The 16,253-nt window shown below is 61.1% G+C and overlaps 2 protein-coding genes across 7 annotated transcripts in view; one reads left to right on the top strand and one right to left on the bottom strand.

The window, feature by feature from the left end:
• Positions 1-10,510, top strand: part of ANKRD13B (ankyrin repeat domain 13B) — a 30,140-nt gene extending 19,630 nt beyond the window's left edge. Inside the window, exons 3-15 of one of the 3 annotated variants that reach the window (XM_055130565.1) lie at positions 7-131; positions 214-259; positions 978-1,121; positions 1,202-1,391; positions 1,469-1,535; positions 2,916-2,997; positions 3,686-3,750; positions 3,973-4,103; positions 4,190-4,347; positions 4,466-4,618; positions 4,742-4,902; positions 5,008-5,084; positions 10,367-10,510. In XM_055130565.1, coding sequence (XP_054986540.1) covers positions 7-131; positions 214-259; positions 978-1,121; positions 1,202-1,391; positions 1,469-1,535; positions 2,916-2,997; positions 3,686-3,750; positions 3,973-4,103; positions 4,190-4,347; positions 4,466-4,618; positions 4,742-4,902; positions 5,008-5,084; positions 10,367-10,415 — 1,448 coding nt within the window. In that variant the 3' untranslated portion in view covers positions 10,416-10,510. Of the gene's footprint in view, positions 1-6; positions 132-213; positions 260-977; positions 1,122-1,201; positions 1,392-1,468; positions 1,536-2,915; positions 2,998-3,685; positions 3,751-3,972; positions 4,104-4,189; positions 4,348-4,465; positions 4,619-4,741; positions 4,903-5,007; positions 5,085-5,457; positions 6,826-10,366 lie in introns of those variants that run through there. The other 2 variants (XM_055130564.1, XM_004605004.2) reach the window with 2 other exon arrangements.
• Positions 6,848-15,298, bottom strand: CORO6 (coronin 6). 4 transcript variants are annotated; one of them, XM_055130566.1, is made up of 11 exons: positions 14,394-15,298; positions 13,149-13,386; positions 11,262-11,384; positions 10,586-10,715; positions 10,312-10,493; positions 9,350-9,469; positions 8,821-8,925; positions 8,592-8,737; positions 8,188-8,245; positions 7,853-8,083; positions 6,854-7,754 (listed from the first exon to the last, which is right to left on the bottom strand). In XM_055130566.1, the coding sequence occupies exons 2-11, from the start codon at positions 13,344-13,346 to the stop codon at positions 7,632-7,634; spliced, it is 1,416 nt and encodes a 471-aa protein (XP_054986541.1). In that variant the 5' UTR covers positions 13,347-13,386; positions 14,394-15,298; the 3' UTR covers positions 6,854-7,631. The 4 variants fall into 4 exon arrangements, with proteins under 4 accessions (XP_054986544.1, XP_054986541.1, XP_054986542.1 ...); XM_055130569.1 differs by lacking the exon at positions 13,149-13,386 and having other exon boundaries at positions 6,848-7,754; positions 14,394-14,933; XM_055130567.1 differs by lacking the exon at positions 9,350-9,469 and having other exon boundaries at positions 6,857-7,754; positions 14,394-15,296.
• Positions 15,299-16,253: the final 955 nt, after the last annotated feature.

Here is a 16,253-nt window from a genome sequence, read left to right as displayed (position 1 = left end):
CAACAGTGCTCCAGGAAGCCGTGAGCACCCGGGACCTGGAGCTGGTGCAGCTGGTGCTGCGGTACCGGGACTACCAGAGGGTGGTGAAGCGGCTGGCAGGCATCCCCGCACTCCTGGAGAAGCTGCGCAAGGTGAGCGCCAGCCCCGCCCCCGCCCTGCCCCTGGGACCCCACTCCCAGGGCAGCCTTAGACAACCTCCTCTTTATCCCCCAGGCCCAGGACTTCTACGTGGAAATGAAGTGGGAGTTCACGAGCTGGGGTAAGGGGTGCTCTCGCAGCTTGGGGTGGCTGCCCCCCACCCCACCCTCATACCTCTCCTGCAGCTGCTTCTTCTCTTCCTGGGCTCAGCTCCGTGGCCCGTCCACAGTCCTCAGCCAGGACATGCCACCTGCTGCAGACACGGCCTCCACTGAGGCTGCGTCCTCTCTGTAGCATCTGCTTATTGATGATATGTCTCTCCTAGGAGATTTGCTCAGGGGGGCCAGAGTGACAGAACAGCAGATAGGGCATTTGTCTTGCATGTGGCTGACCTGGGTTCAATCCCCCGGCATCCCCTAGGGTCCCCTGAGCACTGCCAGGAGTAATTCCTGAGTGCAAAGCCAGGAGCAACCCCTGAGCATCGCTGGGTGTGATTCATAAAACAAAAACAAACAAAAAGATTTGCTCCAAAGGGGCAGAAACTGTCTCATGCCAGGTGATTTCTCCACTGACTGGCACGAGTTCATTAAGTAGTTGTTGGAGAATTGGATGAAAAATTAATGAGTTACCAATTGGTCAGTGCTAGGGACTTGGTGGTGACCAAGTCACCCTCGACTCTGGCCTTGTCACTCACATGGCAATGACTATGGCTTACATATGAGGAGGGCAGGAAGAGGGGCCGCCTTCCTGTCAGTCCCCTTTCTCTTTCCTGGCCCCCTCGCCGACCCACACCCCCTGAGGTGTGGCCCAGGCACATGAAAGACCTTCCTTCCACCTAGTGCCCCTGGTGTCCAAAATCTGCCCCAGCGACACCTATAAAGTGTGGAAGAGCGGGCAGAGCCTGCGGGTGGACACCACGCTCCTGGGCTTCGACCACATGACGTGGCAGCGAGGGAACCGCAGCTTCATCTTCAGGGGCCAAGGTCAGGCAGGCGGGAGGCGGGGCGCCAGTGCCCTAAACCCCCTGGCACCCCTGACCCCCGTGCTGTTCCGTGGCTGGCAGACACAAGCGCTGTGGTCATGGAGGTCGACCACGACCGCCGGGTGGTGTACACAGAGACCCTGGCCCTGGCCGGGCAGGACCGAGAGCTGCTGCTGGCCGCTGCCCAGCCCACAGAGGAACAGGTGCTGAGCCGGCTCACCGCGCCTGTGGTCACCACGCAGCTCGACACCAAGAATATCTCCTTTGAGAGGTGAGTGGGCACGGCCGGGGCAGCCTGGAGCCTGCCTGTATGGGGCCCGCTCACCTCCACCACTTTGCTTCCCCCAGGAACAAGACAGGCATCCTGGGCTGGCGCAGCGAGAAGACAGAGATGGTGAATGGGTATGAAGCCAAGGTGAGGCCATGGCTGCCAGACGCTGCACCTGGTTCCATGCGTGCCCTGTGTAGGCTGGCAGTGGTTCCTGAGCTCCTGTTCCAGCTGAGGGAGGCCGGAGGCAGGCAGCGTGCAGGGCCCAGCACTGGCCCGAGGTGGTGATGGGGCTGGCCAGGGACAGAGCACTTACTCGCTGCTCCCTTAACCACTTTCAAGGCATGTTTCAGCCCAGTCATTGGTGTGTGCATATTTGCACAGAAACACACACATATACAGACGTGTATATCACACTCAGTTAACCCTCCCATTGGGAAGGTGCTGTCATCCCCATGTTACAGATATTTATCTGCCCCTTTCTACAGAATCCCAGGTAACAGTCACAGGTCTATGAAGTCGGGATTATTTTTTGTTTAGTTTTATATCACACTTGGCTGTGCTCAGGGCTCACTCGTGGTGTTGCCCTCAGGGATTATTCCTGGCAGGCTCAGGAGACCACATAGGGTTCTGGGGACTGAACCCTGAGTCAGCTGCATACAAAGCAAGCACCTTACCTGCTGTACTGTCACTCCAGCCTGAAGTTGGTGTTATCGGCCCATTTTATAAGAGGAAATGGAAGTCTGCAGTGGTTAAATGGCCTGCACAAGGTCACACAGCCGTCAGTGGGCAGAGCTGGGGTTCAGACCCAGGGTGCCTAACTCCAAATCCAGGTTTCTACACTGAAGAAGAATGTGTCGTTTACCCTGAGATCTCCACATTGCCCATGTGGGGCCATATGGTATGGCCAATGAATGAGGAACTAATAGCTGTTCCAGAGATCTGTATTATTGCCTCCTCCAAGGAGCCACCTCTGGTTTATAGGCAGGCTTAAGGTTGTCTGCTGGTTTATTTTTTATTTTTTGCTTTTTGGGTCATACCTGGTGATGACAGGGTCACTCCTGGCTCTGCACTCAGGAATTACCCCTGGCGGTGCTCAGGGGACCACATGGGATACTGGGAATCAAACCCGGGTCAGCCGTATACAAGGCAAACACCCTACCCGCTGTGCTATTGCCCCAGCTCCAAGGCTGTCTGCTTTTTATTTCCAAGTCCTGTGCTCTTTTCATAGGAACATGTCACACACTAGGTTCTGACTGTCCATTTTCTTGTCTCTTCCACTACGCCGGGAGCATGAAGAAGCTCTCTGGTTCAGGATGCTCTCTGGTTCACTGAGTATCCCTGATGCCCTTCTCAGGGCCTCCTGCAATAAAGGTTTCTCCCAAGAAGTTGAATGAATGAATGAATGACTCTATTTACTTGCCCCAGAATGGCAGAGTCATTCATTCGTTCAGAGTGTTGAGAATGTAGGGGCAGAGGACAGCAGCACCAGCCCTGACTCTGAGCCTTGCCCTCCTCCATCCCTAGGTATATGGGGCATCTAACGTGGAGCTCATTACCCGGACTCGCACAGAGCATCTTTCAGAACAGCACAAGGGCAAGGTCAAAGGTAATGAAGTAAAGGCAGATGGAAGGAGGACCAGCTCCCTGCTGAGTGTCTATGAGTGTTGCCTCTGGCATCCAAGCAGAAGCCAGGAAAGTTTATCAGACAAATGGGTTTCTGTTTGATGTCTTCTTGATAGGTAGGAAGTGCCACTAAGATTTGCAGGCAGCCTTTGCACTCAGGGGGAAGGAATGGCCCATTTGGTTACTCTCTTGCGTTAGGTTTGGCCATTCTCACCCAGTAGGATTTACCCACGGCAGCCGTCAGGGTGGTCTGCCCCTGCCTCACTGTGCCTCTGGATGTCACCCCCGGGTGTTAGTCTGCCTAAAGTGGAAAGATGAAATTCCTACTTCACCCCATGGGGGGGAAATGGTGTCCTTAATAGAGAAGTCCCTGAAGGAAAAGACCCACTTACCATGAGAACCCCAAGCTGCTCACCAAGGGGTAGTTTCTCTCCAGTGCCACCAACCTGGAGAGTGACATGGGATTTTCCTCCTGAGCCTCAGGCCTACTTTTTTCAGCTTAGTCCCCCACCTACACCCTGGTGTCCTCAGTCCCTTCCCACGAAGGTGCTAGGCATGAGGCATGAGGCAAGGGGGACACCTCTGCCCCCGCCCTGGAACCAGCCTGCCCTGGGTCTTGGGTGCTGTCCTTGAGGGCTTCAGTGTCTTCTGAGCTGTCCTATTTCTTGTAGGCTGTAAGACGCCTCTGCAGTCCTTCCTGGGAATTGCTGAGCAGCATGGGGGCCCCCAAAATGGGGTGAGTGTGTGCCAGGAGGGGCCTCTGTGTGGAGGGGTGTGGACAGGGTTCAGGAGGAGGTCCAGGAGGCAACCTGCTTGGCATGCCCCGTGGTCTTCCTTCCCGCAATACCACAGGCCGTGTCCGCCGCACAGTGGCACCGGGGCAAGGGGCCCATGAGACCACGCGGCTGCCCTGGCCTCAGACAGAGAAGGGCTCACGGCCCCTCCCCGTGTGGTGCAGACCCTGATCACTCAGACTCTGAGCCAGGCCAACCCCACTGCCATCACCGCAGAAGAATACTTCAACCCCAACTTTGAGCTTGGCAACCGGGACATGGGCCGCCCCATGGAACTGACTACCAAGACCCAGAAGTGAGACCCCTGCTGGTGTCGGGAGGGTGGCCGGGGTACCATGCCTCCTACCGGACTCCCTCACCTTTGGGGCTCTGGCGGGTCAGGTTCAAGGCCAAGCTGTGGCTGTGTGAGGAGCACCCCCTGTCCCTGTGTGAGCAGGTGGCCCCCATCATTGACCTCATGGCAGTCAGCAACGCCCTGTTCGCCAAACTCCGGGACTTCATCACCCTGCGGCTTCCTCCAGGCTTTCCGGTCAAGATTGGTGAGAGCCCCACTCCCTGCCCTCAGTCCTGATAGGGGCTGGACGGGGGAGGGTGGTTAGGAAGGGGGTCAGGTGAGAGGGGGCGGGTGGTAGATGCTGATGCCCCCTGCATCCCCAGAAATCCCGATCTTCCACATCCTCAATGCCCGCATCACCTTTGGAAACCTCAACGGCTGTGACGAGCCAGTGCCCTCGGTGCGCGGCAGCCCAGGCAGTGAGACCCCTTCCCCGGGCAGCGACTCGTCCAGCGTCAGCAGCTCCAGTTCCACCAGTGAGTGCCACTCTCCTCCCCCAGCCCAGCACAGCTCTGCCCATGACCCCCTCCCAGGGTGCAGGTTCAGGGCGGGGCAGATGGGGTTGGCCTCCATCCTGACCCTCAGCCTGGCGCCCCTAGCCTCCTGCCGGGGCTGCGAGATCTCCCCAGCCTTGTTCGAGGCTCCCCGCGGCTACAGTGTGCTGGGCAGCCAGCGGGAGGCCGGGAGCCGTGAGGACGACGACCTGCTGCAGTTCGCCATCCAGCAGAGCCTGCTCGAGGCGGGCAGTGAGTACGACCAGGTGCGGCCCATGGAGGATTGGGGCGAGGCCGGAGATGAAGGAGGCTGGGGCAGGGCAGCGGCTCTGAGCTCCAGAGCTCAATGGGGCTCGCAACCTCCCCTCCAGGTTACCATCTGGGAGGCACTAACCAACAGCAAGCCGGGAACACACCCCATGTCCTATGACAGTCGGCGACAGGACAGGTCAGTGTTAGGCGGGCCCACTCCCCTTCCTCAGTCCCCATTTACTGAGACCCTCACCGCTAAGCAAAGACCCGGCTCCAAGAGCCAGGGCCACTCCTGCGGGTGTCACGCATGTCCTGGCGCTGTGGCCGGGTAGAGAGGGTCTGCCTTTCAGAACCTCTCCGGCAGGCAGGAGGCTGGGCCCCGGGTCTGGCGGGCGTTCCGTCTCCAGGCGGCCGGCACTGGGGAGCAAAGGGGATGCGAAGGGGCCTTGTCGGGATGGGATCGGCCACGGTGGGGGGTGTGTGTATGCGGGATTTGGCTCCTCCTCGGGCGGGACCGGCTGCTGCACCCCGGGGCCTCCACGCTGTCTCCTGGCCCCACTTATGGTCAGGTGCGCCTGGGAGCCCTCGACGTATGTTCCCCGCCCCCAGGAGCGCCCCGCCCACGCCGCAGCGCCGGCCAGACTCCCCGACATCGCGCGCGGTCCCCAGCCCACGGCGGAGCCCGGGCCCCGGCGCGCGCGTCTTCCGGAGCTACGACGAGCAGCTGCGGCTGGCCATGGCGCTGTCGGCGCAGGAGCAGGAGCGGCGGAGGCGGCGCGCGCGCCTGGAGGAGGAGGAGCTGGAGCGCATCCTGCGGCTCTCCCTGACCGAGCAGTAGCGCGCCACTCGCCCCGGGGCCCCGAAAGCCCCAGCCGCTGTGCCCTCGCCCTCCGAGTGGCCGCGGGAGACTGGAGCCGCCGCCTCTGGGGCCGTGGGGAGCCCAGGGCACCGGATGCGGAGGGGCTGGGCACGGGTTACCTCTCAGGGCCAGGGCCCTGGCGGCAGCTGGCACAGCCCTGCCCCCCTGCTTTGCGGCAGCCTGACCCCCACCCCTCTTGCCGGGGCTCAGAGCTACCCCAGCGCGGAGCCAGGCGGTCCTGAGTGGGAGATGGGTCCTCGGAGGAGCAGCGCCACCCCGAGCTCCTCAGCCGGCTCCATTCTGCTCACTCGCCCGGCCAGGACACTGCCCACGAAGCCTTTGCATCTCGCTCTTCACCCTGGGAGGCGGCTGAGCTCCCGCGTGCTGTGTGGCTGCTTTGTCCCAGACACAAACCAGCACCGCCAGGGCCCAGCCCTCCCCCCCACCCCCGGCATTTCAGCGTCAAGTGCACTTAGCGGGGTGTCCGGCTCCCCCAGCTCCCACACCTCTCCTGGGTCTCAGGGTGGTCCCAGCTGCTGCTTGGGAGGCCAGAGTTGGTGCCCCTCCCCACGCCCCACCCCAGGCACGTTTCAGTGGTCCGGGGAGGGTGCCCGCGCTGGCCTAGCCCCCAGCCTGGGCACAGCCTGGCGCCTTGGTGGTATCGAGGCAGCCAGGGGGGCAAGCACTAGACCCTCCTCTAGACTGGGCACAAAGGGGGTCACCCAGGGCCCTGGCACCACCCCACCCCTACCCACCAGCTGCTGCTATCGCCCTCTGTGGTCGTGCGCCCCACTCGCCCCTAGGGGCCGACTGTAAAACCCTTCATCCAATGGTGCTAACCCCCGGCTCCCCCTGCCCCAACGCCCCTCGAGAAGCACAGGCCTTGCCAGGGCAGCGCCCACCGCACACTCTTGTCCGCGGCCTCCTGGCTCAGCCAGAGAGACTTGGAAGGGACACAAAAAGGCAAGAGAAAAGAGAAACAGTTCCTCCTCCACACCTCCATCCCCCCCACCCCCACCCCCTACGCCGGGGCACCAGACCACTCCTGAGGCACAAATAAAAGAGGCTTCAAACCCGAGGCTTGGCCTACCTGGCTTTACTGGGGAAGGATGCCCACCTGCGGGTCACGTGTTCCTTAGGAACCTGTATGGGGAGGCCCTGGATACGGGCTGAGACGGGGTCTCCCTGGCCAAGGAGGTACAAGGAGGTACAGACTGGGTACTTAGTAACTAGCATTTCGCACGGTGCGTCTGGATTTCCTCCGGGAGGCGGGGCCAGGGGGCGGGGGTGGGGTGGAGTGTGAACCTGCTTCCTTGCGCCGGTTCTCACGTTAGTTCTCCGGCTGGGGTGCCGCAGGGAAGCCGCCCTCTCCCCTGCGGGTGGAAAGAAGAAAGCCCCCTGCCCGAGGCTGCCGGGCAGAGCCTGGGGGCCAGGGCGGCATGGCTTTAGAGCCAGCGGGACAGCCCAGTCCTGCTCCCCACGCAGGGGTTGGTGGGGTCCGGTGCGGTGGTCAGAGGGAGACGCGCTGTCAGCACCCCGGCCACTTTGAGGAGACCCATCTAATCGCCACCCCTTTGGACGTGAAGCAAACGCCTCCCCCAGTCCCCAAGCCTCGCGGCGCAGCACCGTCGCCGAGGCCTTGTCACCCGCAAGGCCAGCTCCTGCAAGTCCCCGAAGATGCACGCCACCCCGCGGGCTCCAGACCAACGCTAGTCCGGGTCGGGGGTAGAGCGGGTGATGGTCTGTGAGACCAGGACTCTCGAGAGGGCCGGAGTCCCCGTCCCCCGCCCCAGCCCGGAGGCGCGCTTGAGGTGCGCGCGCCTGCGCGGCAGCGAGGCGGTCTCGGAGCGCCCTTGGACTCTGCCCTGCAGCCCCGGCGCCGTGCTAGTCCGTGCCATCCACCAGCTCGCAGAGCATGTTCTCCAGGGCCGCGATGCGCTGGTCCTGCGCCTGCACCTGCGCTCGGAGGCCCTTGATCTCCTCCAGCAGCGTCTCCAGGGTGGGCTGCTGCGGGCCATGGAGAACAGAGGAGACATCGTCGGAAAGGGAGCGGAGAGGAGCATGTAGACCCTGGGGCGTGGGTGGGGAACCAGAGCGGATCATACCGACAAGGAGGTGTCACTGGCCGACTGGCTGCGGCGGGGACCAGCAGGCGGGCGCACATCCAGAATGTTGCGCTTGGTGACCCGGAGCTCACGGTGCTTGGGGGGCACGTAACCGTCTCTCAGCGAGATGAGCACGGGCTCGGCGTCCTGGCCCGAGAGCCATTCTTCCGCCTCCAGGGCCGCCTCGGGACCCGGCGTGTCTGGATAGAGGTCGTCCTGGAAGAGGTCTGACTGCGGGGTGGGAGCAACCGGGAGGGTTAATGGAATCCCCGGCCTGCTCCCTCTGGTCCCCCACCCTTGCCCTCAGAGCCCTGCCCCCCATCGCGACCCCATACCTTTCGGGGCACAGTCATGATGATGGGTTCGCACTTTCTTTCATGTAGTTTGTAGAACCTACAAGGAAGGCGAGGTGGGTTCAGCACTCGGGTAGGTGGCCCTCCCCTAAGCTGCTGTCTGGAACCAGGGTTAGACACCCGCACTTACTGAGCACCCAGCATGCATTGGACTTTTCAACACGGGATTGCTTCGGCTGGTGAAACACCTCGAGAAGGGGTGTTTGCCACCATTTTACAGATGAGGACATTGAGGTGTTGAGGCTGTCCTAGTTAGCGCTGGGGCTCGCAGTGGAGAAGGCCTGTTTGACACCCCCGCCCCATCCACTCTTTCCCTAAGATTGTACTAGGGAGAAGGACCAGGGCAGGAGGAGCGAGGTGGGTGCGCCAAGGGCAGGGCTGCTGACCGGGCTATCTCACACTTGCTGACGTCCAGGCCCCGCTTGGGCATGAACCCCATGCCCCTCTGTGGCTCCTTGCTGCTGAACGTGTTCAGGTAGTGCACAAAAGGGGGCTCGTCCGTAATCTCGAAGTACCGAATGCTGCTGTCGCCCTGCAAAACCACTGGGCTCAGCTTCGGGGGACTGGGGTCCTCTACCTCGCAGTGCACCCCTTTACCCGCCCAGCCCCCAGCACCTTGCCGCACAGGTAGACGATGCTGGAATCAGGGTCGTAGAAGGGCAGCAGCACCCCATTGCTGGTGTCCATCTCCTGCAGGGCCACTGGCTCCTCAAAGTTGTTCTGCACGAACATAGGAGTCGTGACCAGCCCTGCCCCACTCTGGTGATTGTGGGATCATCGGGGGAAGCCCCTTTACAATTCCTGCACCCCGCCAGTCCCCGCCCCATGTATTCTCTGACGATGCTGGTGAAGTCGCTGCCAGCTGAGCTCACGCCGCCCCGGCCACCACTGCATGCAGTCACTGCAAACCACCCCCAGGGACTCGGCATCAACAGGTGCGGGAGCGCCAGCCCAGGCTCCTTCAGGCGACACAGCAAACGTCGAGCGAGTGCAGAGCAGTGGGTGTGGGGTGGCGGATGCTGCCAATCGGGGCAGCAGCTCCAGCCCTGTTCGGGAGGGCACGGCTGCGGGTGGGGGGGCGCCTGGCCCCACTCCCGTGATGCCAGTCCCCGGGGCACACACCCCAAGCTTCTAGCTGCGTTACCGGGTCCCACAGGCCCAGCTCTCGCTGGCTCATGCGGGTGAAGCCCGTAGTGAAGATGTGGCCCTGGCGCGTGAAGACGGCCCGCATGGGCCTCATCCCCTCGTGGGCCGCAAACCTCTCCTGGGGGGAGGAGGAAGACGGGGCGTCACCCAGCTGCCTCGCACAACCAGCGTGCGGACTTGGATGTGGGTTCGGGGTGGGCATCGGCAGGAAGCAGACCAAGGAGGGGCCCAAGCACTCTGCTCCCAGGGGTGCCCCAGGCTGGTCCTAGGTCTGGAGCGCGTGAATTCCCTCGGAGCTGGGGGGTGTCTGCCTGCTCCCTGAAGTCACAGCGGGGGGTTTTCCTGCAGGGAGTTCTCCCTCCGCTCCACTTCCCCCGGGCTGGCGCAGCGAAGGAGCGAGTGCGCGCCCCGCCGCCGCAGCCTGGCCTACCGGTCCCCGAGCTCCGGTTGCTGCAGGCTCATCCTGCTGAAGCCGGCGCCGAGCCCCGCGCCGTCGGCGGTGAAGGCAGCGCGCGGGCGCCCCCGTGAGGCCGGGCTCGCTCCTGAACGCGGGAGCAGTGGTTAGAGCGCCGCCGAGCCCGCCTCACGCACGCACACACCGGCCTGTGAGGGGCCCCGCCGCACGCGTGGGTGTCCCGTCCACCCACGCAGCGGGCCGACTAGCCAACTACAGGCCCCAGCCCCCAGATGAGGGCGCGAGAATCGGCGGGCCCCCGACGCTCAGATTTCATGCACATCAGGCCATTAGTCCTGAGGGGGTTGTAGTTGTTCACTCCTCAGTCTCCCACATCCCTCCTCAGACCTTCGGAGACGATCCGGGGGAGAACAGGAAGAGAGAGCAGAGACACGCGGGCAAGGGCAAGGGCAAGCGGGCAGCACTCTGTCAGGGACAGTAGGGAGAGGCAGGCGAGAGCTGGGACTCAGAGACTTGCGAGTAAAGGCGCGTCCCTGGCCACTCACCGCCACCACCTGGCCTTTGCGGGGGTCGATGACGCGCAGGGTCTTGTCCTTGCAGGTGGTGGCCAACAGGCTGCCGATGCTGTTCCAGCACGCGCTGTGGATGACGTCAGGGTGCATGTTGTCCAGACTCAGGAGCACCTCCCCCGTGCCCACGTTCCAGATGAGGATCACATTGTCTCCACCTGCCCAGAGTGGCCAGGTACAGTCACCGGGGCCCCTCCTTGCCACTTCCCTACCCCATCTCTGATGAGGACCCCTTCCTAGGCCCCCAGACCTGCGCTGAGCAGAACATTCCGGGCTGTGGGGTGCCAGGAGAGGATGCCCACGCGTTTGGAGTGGCCCTCAAGGGTGATGATGGGTTCCGTGATGTTGCGAACTGGGGTATAATCTGGAATCTGCCACACCTGGGATGGGGGTGGGGGGAGATGCAGCACCGGTGTGAAGTGGAGCCTGCTTTGTCCTTCCCACTCCCTGCGCCCTCCCGCCCCTGTACCTGGCTCCACTCCCTGCAGCCCTCCCCCTCTCGGGACTATCCATCTCCCTTGCCCCCTGCCCTTCCCCCTCTCCCTGCATTCCTCCCTCTCTCCTTGCATCTCTCCTCTCTCCCAGCCATCCCCCACCCACACTCCTTGAGTGGTAAGGGTTAACTCATAGCAAGAGAGGATGGTGCCAGCCAGGGAAACAGCAGCTGAGAGCCAGGAGAGGGCACTGCTAGCACTGGGAGATGGCCCTGGTCACCACAGCAGGAACACTTCCGTTTTCTGCCCCCTGCTTGGCAGGCCCCAAGCTGGCCCTGGCTATAATTAGCCGAGTGCATCCTGGGAGAGGGTGAGCATGGCACTAAAAATAGCCTGGAGGCCAGGGAGAGCAGGGCAGGGCTGGGCAGCGAACCTCACTCACCCCCTTCCCAGCACAGGTGAGGAGGCCCAGCCCCCACTGCAGCCACCTACCATGACAGTGGTGTCATCTGAGGCGCTGGCGATGACGTTGTCATTGTGCGGGCACCAGTCAATGTCCAGCACAGGGGCTGTGTGCCCGGTGACCAGTGGGTGATTCTTGTCCACTCGCCCTGTCTGGGGGGGGGGCGGAGAGGGAACTGTGGGGCCACTCTCCTCTGTTCAGGCAGAGAGGACTGTGGGGCCCACTGACATCTCAATTCTCTACCACCTATTTTCCTTGTTGTTTTTTGGCCTGCACCCAGCAGAGCTCAGGGGTCACTCCTGGCACTTTGGGGCCCAGTGGCGTGGGGGATGATGTCAAGCCTCCTGCATGCAGAGCATGTGCTCTGGACCGCCAGCTCTCTTGTCCCCATCACCAAGATCCTTCTTGCAGATCCCCCTTGTCATCTCCCAGCCTGCTCCTCAAATTCCTGAAGGTGGACAGTACTGAAGTCACTCAGAATCGAGGCATCAGACAGAGCAGGAAAATGACAACCAAGAACACACAGCAAGGGGCTGGAGAGATAGCACAGCGGGTAGGGCGTTTGCCTTACACGCGGCCGACCCGGGTTCAAATCCCAGCATCCCATATGGTCCCCTGAGCACGGCCAGGGGTAATTCCTGAGTGCAGAGCCAGGAGTAACCCCTGTGCATCGCCAGGTGTGACCCAAAAAGCAAAAAAAAAAAAAAAAAAAAAAAAAAAAAAAAAAAAAAGAACACACAGCAAGATCCTGGCAGAGACAAGACTTGAACTCTCATGCCAGTGCTTTCCCAAACTACACCTACTTGGAGGAGGCCATTCTTGAGCCTGCTCCCCCAACTGGGATGTGGGAAACCCCGGGTGGAGGAGATCAAGGTGAGGTGGTAGGCAGCTCCGGTGCCCACACTATGCCAGTCTCCCCTGAAAGGTCTCCTTGTTGCTGGCTTTGCTCTGGCACCGCAGGCAGCTGGTCTGTGCCTGTGCACCCCTGCCCTCATGGCGCCCGTCTATTTTTGGTCATCCTGGGCTGTTTGTGGGGGCTTGGAGGTCTCTATAGGGATTGGCGTGGGCCCAGGGCAGAGAGTGGGGGCGGGGAGGCCTGTGGCGGGGACTGCAGTCACCCTGGGGCGGTGACTGAGGAGGCACTGCAGCTGAAACCTGAGCCCGGATGGTGACCTTGAAGGGTGTCTGCATTGTCTGCCAGTGAGTCACTGACTATTGTCAGGCGTCTTCCTGACCTGCCACCTGCAGCTCTCCCTAGTAGGGTCAGGACCCAGGTCAAGGTCATGCCTTGGGGCACTATCCTGGGGAGAGGTGCCAGATGTCTGACCCTTGCCTTAGGGTTCAGGGGGCTTTGGTCTCCAGGGTCAATGTCTTGCTGCCCTCATGCTCATTCTGTCCCCTGCAAGGACTGTGGAGGAAGGTACAGTCCTCCCCTTTCCTCAGTGTGACCAAATCCATGCTCACACCAGCTCAGGGGAAGGTCCCTCACTCTCAGGGGAAAAGAGCTTAGCCTTTGGAGAGGTGGCACAGGACCTGGCCAAGCCCTGGCTACTTCCACTACATCAGCTCCTTCCTGTGGCTCCTGGGAGCTGGAGCTGCAGGACAGGGCGGAGGGGAACCGCCCAGCTGCTCACTGGGCACAGGAAGCCCATTCACACAAAATGCCCACCTGACCAAGGAAAGGATCCAGGTCAGGGCACAGGCAGCTCTCAGGGTCCCCACGGTGGTCATGGCCAATGTCCTGCCATCTTTTTATTTTTGGCTCTCTGGGTCACACCCAGTGATGCTTAGGGGTTACTCCTGACCATACGGGATGCTGAAGCTCGAACCCGGGTTGGCTGTGTGCAAGGCAAATGCCCTATTCTCCGTATTGTCGCTCAGGCCTCTCCCCCATCTTTCTACCCGCTGCCCCTCACCTTGACCAGCGGCAGGACGATGAAGGCACCCCCACCTCCGGCCTCCACAATAATAGCCAGGAATTTGGGGTTGACAGCACAGAAGGAGCTGTCCCACGTGACCTTGGACACCCGGATGTCCTCGTAGGCCTGGTCTGCCTTCGCCGCCTGCCCGAACACATGGCGGAACTTGCTCTGCCGGACCACGCGCCGGCTCATGGTGGGGTCCAGAAATGCCTTTGGTCCTTAGATCTGTGAGCTGTGGAGGGAGCAGGAGTGAAGGGGCGCATGTGAGGGGCACTGTCTGGCTAATGTGTCCTGGGGGGGGGGAAGATGCTCTGAGGAGTGGGAGCTTCTCTCCAGGTCACGAGCACCTGGAAAGTGTGGCTGCACGTCAGGGGCGGGGCCTGGCTTCCCCTTAGAGACTCTGGTTTGGCTGGGGGCACAGGTGAGCTTCCTAGAAGTTGAGTGGTTTGGGGCCCTCCGGCTGCCAGTCTTGGATGAGCATCTTTTCTAGGAGCTGGGTTATCTTCTGGGGCACCTTCTTCACAATTGCCACCTCCCCTTCCTTCTCTGTTCAAGCCCAGCTTGAGGGGTTCATGAGCTGCAGCCCCTCCAGGTCCTACACTTGGTAACTCTGGTCAAGTTCAGGCACACCAGCTCTTGCCTTCTTCTAATAATTTGCCAAAAAGAAGTTCCTTCAGTCAGAGTCGCTTGGCCAATTCCTCAAGTTTCCTCCTGCTCTGTGGGAGCGACACGGCGGAAGGGGGTTCCCCTCCAATACCTGGGGACTCCTGGGTTTTGCCTGCCACATTCCGGAGGCTTCTCGTGGGATGTCTGTCCCCCACTAAACTCTGTGGGGGCTGGGGAGAGTGGGGCGCCCTTCCTCCAGCTCAGGCTAGCACCGCCCCCGTCCCCAGCCGGCACGCGGAGATTCTCCAAAACCGGGCCACTGCGTCCCGCCGCTCCCCAGTGCGGGCAGCCCTGTGCCCTTCACCCGCGCCCGCGGCCCGGCTCCCCGCACCCGCCTGCTGCCTCCTGCCCGGGTAATGCGTTCTTTCTAGACGAGGTGTCTGCGCCCTCCGGGCGCGCGGCCCGCTGTCCGGCCAAATATAGACACCGAGGCCACGCCGCCCGGGGACCGAATGTGGCCGTGGTGGGGGGAAGGGACGCAGACCTCGGTTCCCTCGGGAGACCCCCTCCAGCTCCGGGGTGGTGGTGGCGCGCGTGTGCACAGGTGCGTGCGAATGTGTGTATGGGAGTTACCTGGTCTCTAGCAGGTCCGGGGCGCTCACGCTGCGATTCTTCTGCGGAGCGGACGGTGGGTGCGCCGGGGGCTGGGGGAGGCGCCGGGGCGCCGGCAGTGCCCCTCTGAGCGTCGGCGGCGTCTGGGGCCGGGACTGGGCTCCGCTGTCCGGCGGTGCCTAAGGCTCTCCGGGGCCGGGCGCCGCTGCAGTCCCAGCTGCCGCTGCCATCAACCTGCGGGGGCGGGGCCAGCCGGGGGCGTGGCCCGAGCGGCCCCGCCCCCGCCCGCGGCGGGAAACACGAGCAGGAGCCACGACGCCTCGGGAAAGCTGCTGCCGTCCCGGGCCCGAGCGCGCTCCCGCTCCCACTCCGCGTCCCCGCGGCGCCCGGAGCCCGCAGCCGCTCAGGATCAGGGCCGGATAGAGCCGGCCCGCGCGCTCCGAGCCCGGCTTTGGAGTTACAGCGGGCCTTGGGATATGCCTCTGGAGAACCGTCCCAGGTCTTGGATGAGGACTGAGGCTGGAAGAACTGGGGCAAGGGTTCTGCACGAGGAAGCCTGTGTGAACGTTATTGTTACCGATATCGAGAGAAACCACTGGAGAACCAGAAGCACTGGCAGTGTTAAGCATTTCGCCCGATTAGGTTGGATGCCAAGGAGCAGCAGCCTGAGGACCAGGGAGCGGGTAAATGAACCCACCTTGACCACCTGGGAACACTAGGTTCAAGGGACAGTGTCTGGAATAGGATTTTGGTCAACCTGACTCTTGAAATCATCCGGGCCTTGTTTGAAGTGGTGCTTAATTGTGTTTCAGGGAAGCAATGCTTGTCGCCAACACTGCCCTCCTTAGGATATCTGGATCTGAGTATTGATTATGGTTAAGGAGATAAAAATAAACCGGTTCAAAACACAGTGAAGATAGTCCCTGTATTTCCTGTAGCTGTTGTCTACCTAGTGGCCTCTCACTGCCTGGATTTCTCCCCCCTTTTGGTGGAGGTGGAGGTAGGATGTTGGGCAGTGCTCTCAGGACTTATTCCTGGCTCTGTGCTCAGGAGTGACCCTGGTGGTGCTCAAGGGCCATATATGGTGCTGGTCCAGCCAGCCACATGCCTGCATGGCAAGCGCCTCACCTCACCTCCTGTATTCTCTCTCCAGCCCTGAATTTTTTGCTGTGGATCCTAAAGTTGGAGGTACATGAGGCCTGAGATCACCACTGGGGGCCAGGAGAAGGGGGAGAGGTAGAAACCACTAAGGAAGGTTCCATGAGCTTGTCTCTTAGGCATCCAAGTCATCAGAGGTTTGTAGGGGAACAGGATTAGAAACAGTTGTTCCAAAAACAATTCATGGTGGTGAGATGTTATGAGAGTAGATGAAGAGCTTCCTTTTCACCTAAAGATTCCAGGTGACTTAGTTATTCCATAATAGCAATAAAACACATTTAATATGTGCCAGACAGTATTTTAAAAGATTTGCACATCTTACCTCCATTCCGATATGGGTACTATCACCACTCCTATTTTTACAGGCGAGGAAATTGAGATAACAAAGGAACTTAGCTAGCATGCAACAGGAATTTAAATTTTTATTTATTCAGGGCTTTGGGTGGCTGGAGTGATAGCATAGCAGTAGGGCGTTTGCCTTGCACGCGGCCAACCTGGGTTCGATTCCTCCATCCCTCTTGGAGAGCCCGGCAAGTTACCGAGAGTATCTCGCCCACACGGCAGAGCCTGGCAAGCTGCCTATTGCGTATTTGATATGCCAAAAACAGTAACAAGTCTCACAATGGAGACGTTACTGGTGCCTGCTTGAGCAAATTGATGAACAATGGGACGACAGTGACAGTGACAGGGCTTTGGGGTCATATGGTGTCAAGCTTGGGCAGG

This window comes from Sorex araneus, chromosome 3, assembly GCF_027595985.1.
Source record: "Sorex araneus isolate mSorAra2 chromosome 3, mSorAra2.pri, whole genome shotgun sequence".
Classification (NCBI taxonomy): Eukaryota; Metazoa; Chordata; class Mammalia; order Eulipotyphla; family Soricidae; genus Sorex; species Sorex araneus.
This window is presented reverse-complemented; position numbering and strand designations above follow the sequence as displayed.

What these genes read in the sequence shown, in the direction of transcription:
- CORO6 (XM_055130566.1), bottom strand. Translation starts at nt 13,346, where the DNA reads ATGAGCCGGCGCGTGGTCCGGCAGAGCAAGTTCCGCCATGTGTTCGGG. An exon ending in CAGATGACACCACTGTCATG is followed by an intron (nt 10,716 to 11,261) that starts GTAGGTGGCTGC and finishes CCCCCATCCCAG; the next exon opens with GTGTGGCAGATTCCAGATTA. An exon ending in TCATGACTGTGCCCCGAAAG is followed by an intron (nt 8,084 to 8,187) that starts GTATGGGGTCGC and finishes CCCACCCCGCAG; the next exon opens with TCAGACCTCTTCCAGGACGA.